This window comes from Electrophorus electricus, chromosome 13, assembly GCF_013358815.1.
Source record: "Electrophorus electricus isolate fEleEle1 chromosome 13, fEleEle1.pri, whole genome shotgun sequence".
NCBI classification, from domain to species: Eukaryota; Metazoa; Chordata; class Actinopteri; order Gymnotiformes; family Gymnotidae; genus Electrophorus; species Electrophorus electricus.
The window spans coordinates 20,286,463-20,296,459 of NC_049547.1; the positions used below are offsets into that span (position 1 = coordinate 20,286,463).

General features: G+C 44.3%; 1 protein-coding gene across 3 annotated transcripts; it reads right to left on the minus strand.

Annotated features, from left to right (window-relative positions):
• Nucleotides 1–2,235: 2,235 nt before the first annotated feature.
• On the minus strand, nt 2,236–7,883 carry LOC118242313 (solute carrier family 22 member 15-like). 3 transcript variants are annotated; one of them, XM_035532489.1, is made up of 10 exons: nt 7,730–7,883; nt 6,639–6,782; nt 6,116–6,248; nt 5,538–5,702; nt 5,139–5,265; nt 4,671–4,892; nt 4,124–4,252; nt 3,797–3,838; nt 3,593–3,655; nt 2,236–3,353 (listed from the first exon to the last, which is right to left on the minus strand). In XM_035532489.1, exons 1-10 carry the CDS (start codon nt 7,811–7,813, stop codon nt 3,287–3,289), a joined length of 1,176 nt encoding a protein of 391 aa, XP_035388382.1. In that variant the 5' UTR covers nt 7,814–7,883; the 3' UTR covers nt 2,236–3,286. The 3 variants fall into 3 exon arrangements, with proteins under 3 accessions (XP_035388382.1, XP_035388384.1, XP_035388383.1); XM_035532491.1 differs by lacking the exon at nt 4,124–4,252; XM_035532490.1 differs by lacking the exon at nt 3,593–3,655.
• Nucleotides 7,884–9,997: the final 2,114 nt, after the last annotated feature.

Here is a 9,997-nt window from a genome sequence, read left to right on the forward strand (position 1 = left end):
CAAATTCCATATGATACATAGAAAAAGTCCACCTCATCTATTTTAGTTTTTTCCTGATCAATAATACAAAAAAAAAAGAAAAGAAGAAAAGATGAACAGCACCCTCTAGCGATGAACCTCAATTATTTCAAGATAACTTTAAAACATGGCTAGGTTAAGTCGGCGTTAAAACAAAAAATGCTCAGATTAACTTGTGTCTCATGGCACGCAGCTGAGTTTAAAATGAAACACAATGAAATCAAATTAAATTGACCCAGCTGCAACAGGCTCAGCAACCACATTTAATTTCACTGATTGGTCAGTTAGCCAGGCTATACAAAACAGGCGATTGTTAGAAATTCTGCACATGTACTTCGCTTAGCTTCACATCTCACACTGCTTATAATTATAAGATAACGTATCCACGTTCGTAATAACGTGGTGAAATCTGCCAAAAATGGTGAGACTGAACATAACAAATAATAAGACAATCTGAGCACTTAGTCCACATATTTCTAAATGAGAAGCAAAAGTTCTTCCAAACAATATAAAGCACACAATTCTATATGGAAAAACAGTTACATTTGTCATTAAGACAAGCACTACTTATTACACAAATGTCAATAACTGTCATAATATTAATAGTTCAACAGTCTTCCTCTGTCTATTATACGCACTGTACACATGTGAAATATCTGCCTTGAAATTACAATGAAATGACTTCCGGGCGCACTGAAAATTGTTATATACACACAGACACCCCCATACCAACATAAGCATAGTGCAACTCTATGTTTACGCACCAGAGATTGAGTGGGCAAGTGCGTATATATGCACGTTTAAATTATTATACACAAATGTAAGTAGTAGGCTATTTATGTGAAAATGTTTCATATGTATGTACAAGTAGTGTTTCCCTGATTTCTCCCTAAATGGCCCCTCATAGTTCAGCAGTAATGAGGCTAGTTAGATTTTGCTCAGAATTAAGTACACTTTGGGATGTTATATGTATCACAGTCTCCGGTGAGCCGTACATGGTTAATCAATCCAGGTTGAGGTAGAGTCACTGCATTAATGACACATCTGTTTGCATTGCCAGTTGTTGCTATGGCAGCAATGAAATTAGGAAATTCAAAGAAAAACAACTCATCTACACTCTTGGAACTTTAGAACCCCATATGTCCTGTGGCCCAATGTCACACGTGAGGGGAATCCCATCAACACCTTTACAGATCAGTCTGTGGAAAGACACTGAAGAGGACAGAGGAAAAATGAGGCGTTTCTGGAGATGGTGTGCTGGACGCATCGAGGACGAATACACAGACACAAAGGATGTGGAGGGTAAATGTAAATATAATGCCACTCACACCTGCGGTTGCTGCTGCTGCCACTCATACCTGTGGTTAAAATTCCTTTTTTGTCTTTAGCGCTGCATTGTCGCCTCTATCTCCCAATAATTCATAGTCGAGGCTTTAGAAATCTAATTTTTGGGGGGGTATATGCCATTTCCTGTTATTTGTGCAGAATACACACACTTTCACTTTGGAATCCACAAAGTTTTATAAATGAGGTCCCTGAATAACATCAATCTATTTCTACACTATATGGCTTTCTAATTTCATATGTCTGTCTGTCTTTCTGTTTGTCTCTGTGTGTGTGTGTGTGTGTGGTTCTGTGTCAGTAGTGGGGCCTGTGGCCCGATTGGAGTGTTTGCGGTGTGAGAAGGAGGAGTTGGAGAACAGTTTGTTGGAGCAGCTGAAGGAGTTGAGGTTGCAGAAGCAGAAGGAGCTGCAGGTTCTTCAGGAGATGCTGAAACACAAGCAGCAGGAGGAGACAGAGCTCCTGCAGAAACAGCAGGAGGAGGAGGAGCATAACAGGTCCATCAAGAGTAAGTACTATGGAAATGCAATAATACTAACATAACTAATAATGAATGTTAGCCTTTAGGCTCCAATAAAAGTGATACTAATATATGTATAGTACTATATATATTATATTTTATATATTCAGTAGTAATTATGTAGTATATACAATCTGTGTTATATCCAGCAGTAATGATACTTGCTCTGGCAGATATGAAAATGGCCTGTGAACAGGAGAAGAAATCTCTGGAGGAAGAACTTGAGAAGCTCAGACTGTCACTGCAGGTAGAGATCCCTTATAGTGTCAGTACACATCCACCAGTACCTCCACCTTTCACTTATAACGTCAGTACACATTCAGTACACATTCCCACCTTTCCATTGTACTGGCTGTAGTGATGATTCGTGTGTGTGTGTGTGTGTGTGTGTGTGTGTGTGTGTGTGCGTGGGCGTGTGCGCACCGTACCGGGGTAAAGAGGTTTCCTGTGTTATGTACGCTGTGAGAGTAAAACGACCATAATATGCTGACTAGATGTAAAAGGATTGTATGGTGTTGATTGTGAAGCGTCCTTGAGTATTACAAAGATCACGATATAAGTGTATATAAATGTCCATTAAACCAAGACAGATCAGTTCTCACTGCGTATCACTACAATAAGATAGTAACAATGTCATAGATAATACCATACCTACAGTTGACATTCCTCTCGAGAATAAACTGTCATGCACTGAAGAACCAGATAGTAACCCCAATGGTTATGTGATCAGGTGCATGCAGTTCCTTTTTCCCTTGCTTGATGGCTCTCTGCCACTGTATTTTGACATTTTTCCTCTGCTGATTGCACGTGCCTGTGCAGCAAACTATAATAAAATATGTCTCACCTGATTCTTCCATTTCCCGTACTGCTTCTGTCATGGACTCCAACTCCTATGATCCTCCAGCCAACTTCTGCCAACTAGATATAACTACCCTGCTTATTGATTGTGCCTATTCTCAGTCTACTGACCCCTCCTTGTGTATTTAAGATCCGCTTTTCTGTCTGCATATTATGCAGTCTCACTGTGTGTAGTTCTAAGCCTTCTAGTTGCATGTTGTTGTGCCTAATCAAGAGATTCACAGCGGCTTGGATGTTGTCTGGGTCAGCAAGTTCTGTGTCAGATGTTGGGGGACCTACAAAGAGTTAGGCAAGTCCCAAGAAGTCAGCTGAATGGGAGAACCAAGATCCAGGCTATCAACACCTAGGCTCTGCCATTTATCAGATACCCCGTTGGAATAAAAAGGCAGCCAAAGGAGGAGATAGAAGCCATTGACATCAAAACAAGGAAATGTCTCACAATGTACGGAGGGTTTCATCCCAAATGACCCCCAATGGCTCCAGCAAATGCCAGGAACAACATCCTAGATGTCTGTCCAGAAGAGTGCAGTCCTGGGAACAGCTAAGATACTACGCAGGACTCTCAAGCTCCCAGGCCTCTGGTAGAAGACCTGAGCTTGTAGGGAAACACCACCACCTGGAGGGCGAGTAGGGAATTTTATTTAATTAAAAAAAATAAAAATAAAAATCAGGTGTAACACTTGCGTAGTTTACTTCAGGTAGGGTTTGAACCAGCAATCTTCCAATTACAAGTCAGGTACCTTAACCACTGAGCTTAACCACTGAGCTTAACCACTGCCCTTTTTGTTTGTTTGTTTGTTTTTGTGAAGAACTCCAAAAGGACCAGAACCTAAACCATGCTGCCTTGTACATTACCTCCAGCAAGGCTTGCTGAGTAGCTTTGATCTCCCTGAAGAGGTCAAGCTGTTCCTGGGAGTGCTTCTCAGTCAATAGGAGGCCAGAGTTGGCCAGAGTTGGCCAGCAAGTCACATGCATTTCACCAAGCACATAAAAACAAAGCTGATTGTTTGCTGCTGCATTTAAAGTGTCAGATGAAGTGTAAACAGTAAATCCTCTCACCAGAGTGAACAGGAACAGCCATGGAGAAGAGACAGAAGAGACCTGCGAGGATGAGAAACGCAGACAAAGATCTCCGTCTCCGTTATAATAACTGGACAGTTATTATAACATCACACTTGTCACCTGTAAAGCTGAAGAAGACCTTTAGTACCTGCACCACAGTGATTTCAACACCTGTGTTCTATGCTCAATGACCTTACCCACAGAAGGGTTCATCAAGAGTGTGAGGGGTTGTGAATACCAGAACTTGTTGACAAATCAGCTGCAGAAAGTGCATTAGTGCGAGTCCCTGTATGAGTGTTTGCGCACGCGCGCATGTACACGCACCAGGGCTTGTTGATGACATAAATGCATAGTGGGTAGGCAGGCAGCTCCACCAGACCGTACATGGCTACACTAAGATAGCGACTTCCCCTGTCCGCACTCGCATTCATCGTCAGGCCATAGTACACGAGACTGCAGGCATACAACACACACACACACACACACACACACACACACACACACACACACACACACACACACACACACACACACACACACACACACACACACACAGAACTCAGGAGTGACAGTTCAGTACTTTTTAAAAGTTCAAGAGGAATATAAAGTCAATTAAGGCAACCTGGGTTAAGTAGGCACATTATTTTAGTTGATGGGTAACTCAGAAGGTCTGTGCTCCTGGTCTGTGCTATACACCTTACAGAGAACTTCAGACAACCCTGCCCTCAGCCCCTCCAGGATTCATGTTACATCAGGCACCTTCAGTCTTTAAATTGTAGTTACACACTCCCATTGAGGCAGTGGGGTGCACAACACCCAATCCTAGCATCCCCTACCGTGGAGAGTGGGAAACCCCGCTGTGCATACTCACCAGACGAACATGAGGACCAGAGTCCTGCAGCGGAGCACAGGGTGAGTGGCCAGCCGGAAGAGCCCCGGGCCGGACGCGTCAGGGCCAGCCGGGCTGAGCACGCGACGCAACTTCAGCGTGACCCGGCCCTTGCCATTCCGCACCGCGAAAGCCTGCAGCACACGCTCGGCCTGCGAAGAGCGCCCCCTGGAGTATAGCCAGCGTGGCGACTCAGGCAGGACGCTGGAGCCACCCCCCCCCACCCCCACGTGCACACAAACACACACATTCAGGCAGACACATACAATATCAAAGAGTAAGGCAAGAGTAAGGAATCACAGAGATTCCAAATTTCCAGTAATAGTTAAGAAGATGTATAAAAATGAAGGAAGGTTAGAATGATCAAAGAGGCAGAGCAGACATGTCAGCTGAGTGTTCAGAAGGTCCTGACGGAGGCGCCATCACTCAGGCCTCCGACTGCACACCTACATGCAGAACAGGAAGAGCAGCACGCCGGGACAGTTGACTGCCGTTGCTAGGTTACGCCACTGCCTAATGTAACCAAGCAGAGCGAACAACGCAATGCCCACGGCAAATGTCATGTTAGTCAGCGTTCCTGATACACACACAAAAACACACACCCATCCGCACGTGCACGTACGTACACACAAACACACACACACATAAAATGTAAGTCAACAAAAACATTACTAAAAATTCAAGAGGGGACAAATAGGACAGGCCTCATCAAACAAGGCTTAGAAGACATTCAGAAGCTGCTGGCTTCATTAAACTTGTTTACATGGCTTGTATGTTGGAGCGCGTCACAGTGCGTGGGCTCGCGCTGCACTACCTGTGTGAGCCTGGTTAGCCTACAGGTGGCACTACCTGTCAGGGCCCAGTAGGACTTCCCCACATACTCCTGAGAGAGGATGAAGCAGACCAGAGCCATGCTCCCATTCATCATGCCCATCAACAAGCGGGACAGGGCAAAGAGCTCGTAGCTGGGCGCCAGGGCGCTGCCGTAGGCAAAGAGGAGCTCGAAAAACATGCCTGAGAGAGAGAGAGAGAGAGAGAGAGAGAGAGAGAGAGAGAGAGAGAGAGAATATGTAAAAGAATAAGACAGAAACAGAGGAGAGACAGAAGGGAAATAGGAAGTGTTGAGAGTGCCATGGAGGGAGACAAACAGAGAATTAAATATTAACAGTGAAGCTTCCAATAAAATCTTCTTACTTACAAATGTCATAGCATGGAATGAAAATACATTTTCATGGATTTGTGAAAATGTGGTCAACATTATGCAGTGATATAAAAGAACTGCTGACCTATGAGCCGTGTCAACAAACCTACACAAACATCACATGGCTCAAAACATCATCACATGGCCCACGTCCCTAGAAGACTCTTCCAGTCGATATGAGAAGCAGCCATACGAGTAAGGAACACGGGTTTCCAGGCCTAAGTACCTGTGAGGAACACGGGTTTTCTCCCGATCCTGTCGGAGAGCGGCCCAAAGAGCACGTTCCCGACGAGCACACCGGTGAAGAACAGAGATCCCGCCAGACTAACTTTGTAGGCCTGCTGGTTCACCAGATACCACTGTGGGACAGTGCAGGACACACCATCAGACACAAACACTCCAATGGGTTTAACTATGCATTATGCATTACCCATTATGTTTTAGCCCTAGCCCAGCTCCCAACAAATCCATACTAGCTAGTTGATGTACTACATGGCCTGTCTTAGGTGCGTTAAGAGCTGGAATTATAGACAAATGCAGATCATGAGCACCGGGGTCTGGCTTAGAAATACTGCAGCCTGACATGAAAAAAAAACAAAAGTCCCTCAACTAACTCTGGGCTTCCTAACAAAGACTTGTCAGCATTTGCCGTCTTGAGGTTCCACTGGTATTGCTCAAATGCGGGCATGGGCTTCTACAGCACCATCCTACCGTGTAGTGCCCCACAGCGATTAGGGACTCGCGCTCACCTCCGTCACGATGGAGTTCACGTCATCCGTAAACGTGACGGACTGCGTTACATCACCTCCGCTGCTGTCCGTGACGGGCTCTGTGTGGTACTCTGGAACGGCGCCCACCAGCACAATTAGCATGGACTGGCAAGCCATGTAGATCTAACACAACAGATAAGACACACATGAGCCAAACTCAGTATTTACAACGCAACACTTTATTTAGAACATTCTCCCCCCCCCCTTTCCCCTACCCGACATAACGTATATAAATACTTTAATTTCGTAGCTCAGCGCTTATTACACTTCAATGAAGCATCATAACGCACGCACTTGACCATTATTTAGGCCTCAAACATGCTCGTCTGAAAGTCACGCGACCCTTATTTTGAGCTCGCGCGGGAGGACGGCCGCCTGCACGCGTGAATAAACTTGAACAGTCGGAGGTCTAAACCAGCCTTGGTGACAAAATGACGTTGTGTAGGTAAAGGCAGGTGTAGGATTACCACAGAAAATCCACACACTTTAGAGTCTGCGCTATTCAACAGCACAGGAGTAATGTTTGCGATATCCTAGCTAACCTAACTAGTTAAAAGAACAAATGAACAGAGAGTGAGGTTCGTTAAGCTGCCTAATAGTATACAGAATTCTGAAGCTTGAATAACCCTGAATATCAAATCAAATCTAACTTATTTTACAACAGATGTTGTTACAAAGCAGCTTTTCAAATGTCAACAGCGATTTAAATGAACTCTGCAGTCCTACGCGTAATGGCTGCATTTACCTGAACCTGACAGTGTGTCATGTAGTTAGGTTAGAGGACACCTTTATTACCAACATCTACCTAACGACAATAAATCACCAGCGAGACACAAATAAAGGACCTGGCCCCACACAGCTCGTTACCTCAGATAGCTTAACCTAGTTAGGTTAGACACAAATAAAGGACCTGGCCCCACACAGCTCGTTACCTCAGATAGCTTAACCTAGCTAGGTTAGACACAAATATAGGACCTGACGCCACACAGCTCGTTACCTCAGGTAGCTTAGCTCTCTGGGTTAGCATTAGCGTGCTGCACTACGTTAAGCTACTAGCTAGCTAACATTACCTGGAGCAGTATCAAAACGGTATCAATCACTTTCTGGTGTCGGCCGAACTCTCCGACCACTTGAAAAGCCTCTTCCAAATCCATTGTCCAGATAAGTAATCCCAGATCTTAACATCTCACATCGGTTTACTAAATGAAGTCTGCTCAGTCAGGTCTCTTCCTTCTTTTCTGGTCAGATAAAAACCTAGCTGCGGATGTGGGTTTTTGCCACATGGTAAAGATCTCTCACGCGTTAGGAGAAACATCAGCAGCACCAAACGCCGATGCCAAAGGCATGCTCACCGAAACTCGCAACTGGTATGCACGGTTATGGCTAAAGAAAATACCCGCTTAAATGCACCTCAAATTATTCCTCCACTCTGCTGTCCTCTGCAGAATTACAGTTTTGCATACTAGATGTGAAACGATTCAGTTTTCTGATCAAACTGAAATTTCACAGCTGCTTGAGCTGAACATATGTTTTTGTTAGCCAAATCACGAATGGCACACAACCTTTTCCAAAGTTTATCAACAAAGTCACTTGCAGGTGAACTCAAAACCAAGGGAGAAACAGACAACCATTGTTTGTACAGTAACTTAAGGGGCCCTCGCTCTGATCGGCCAAAAAGCAGGGTGTTTGGACTAAAGCCAATAGATTCCTGCACTATATCCAGAATGGCAAACAATAACAAGGGCACTCCCTCATCCCAATCTTTCTCAAAATCATGACAATCCATTTTAAAAATGTTCTTGAAGGCCTGATGGAACCTTTCTAGGGCTCCTCGGGACTCTGGATGGTAGGCGCTAGACACATGATGCTGTTTTTTTAATTTGCCAACAACTTGTGCAAACAGGGTCAACATGAAATTAGAACCTTGATCTGTCTGTATGCATTTATTTACATATGGTGCAAAACTTAAAAAATGCATTCACTATAACCTTAGATTTAAGGCAATGCAGGGGAATGGCCTCAGGGAACCTGGTAGCAGCACACATTAGCAAAAGGAGCGACCTACACAATCTACTCACAATCTCAAATAGCTCACTGACAACTGGTCTGGGGCAAAGTGGAGCAGAAGGGATCACTTGGTTAGGTTTTCCAACCATTTGACATGTGTGACAAGACAGTAATGAATTACATCACCGTTTACAGAGAGCCAAAAGAAATGTGACAAAATACGCTGTACACTTTTCTTAACTCCTAGATGTCCAGAAAGTGGATGTTCGAACACAGGACGTAACAAAGGTAAAAGCCGCTGTTTCAGTTTATGTAATACCTGAACTGTCCCAGGTTTTACTTCCTTAGCAGAGGCACTTACAGATGACCTTTTTGTTCTTCATACATATTAATTTATAGGTACAGTACAGTTACAGGTGTGAATGAGCAGTATAAAAAAATAATAATGAACCTGTAACAATGGTCTGTGTAGCAGGAGATCAGATACCAATTAGTGCAGTGGTTTGTACAAATACACAGATCACCAGCACACCAATTCAAAAAGGGTGAATAATATAAATCTAACATTATATACAACAGTGACACAAGTAGGATCTGAAATTTAAAAAAAGACAAGTTACATGCTCATCATAAAACCGTACACAAAAATATTAGCAATACTTTCTTACACAATAAATTCAACACAGCAAAGTATACCCAAACCTACAAGACCAATGTGGTTATTTATCCCAATAACCACAGCAGCCTTTTGACATCAAATTGTCTTCCTAAAGGTCTCTGAAGCAACTGAAATAGCTTCACAGATGTTAATACACACAACAGGAAAAAGGAATATGCTAACAGCGCTAGTGCTAATGGTACTATCGGCGCAGCCAATGGCGCATGCGCAGGGCCCACCATAGAACAGCGCCCTCTCATCATCACGGAGAGTGACGTGAGGAGAGTGTTTAAAAGGGTGAATACCAGGAAGGTGGTGGGACCAGACGGTATCTGCGGGAGGGTCTTCAAAGCCTGTGCAGATCAGCTAGCCCCGGTATTCACCGACATCTTCAATCTCTCCCTGACGCTTGGTATCGTCCCGTCTAGCTTCAAGCGGTCCACCATCGTCCCCGTCCCGAAGAAACCTCGACCCTCCGAACTCAATGACTACCGCCCTGGACGAAGGGAGGGGAAATTATGTTAAAATGCTGTTTGTCGACTACAGTTCAGCATTTAACACTATCTTCCCCTCCCTACTCACTACTAAGTTGGGGGATCTAGGACTGCACACATCCCTGTGCAACTGGATCTCCAATTTCCTAACAGACAGACCACAATCAGTACGGGTGGGC

What these genes read in the sequence shown, in the direction of transcription:
- LOC118242313 (XM_035532489.1), bottom strand. Translation starts at nt 7,813, where the DNA reads ATGGATTTGGAAGAGGCTTTTCAAGTGGTCGGAGAGTTCGGCCGACAC. An exon ending in AAAACCCGTGTTCCTCACAG is followed by an intron (nt 5,703 to 6,115) that starts GTACTTAGGCCT and finishes TCTCTCTCTCAG; the next exon opens with GCATGTTTTTCGAGCTCCTC. An exon ending in GTCCTACTGGGCCCTGACAG is followed by an intron (nt 5,266 to 5,537) that starts GTAGTGCCACCT and finishes TGTGTGTATCAG; the next exon opens with GAACGCTGACTAACATGACA.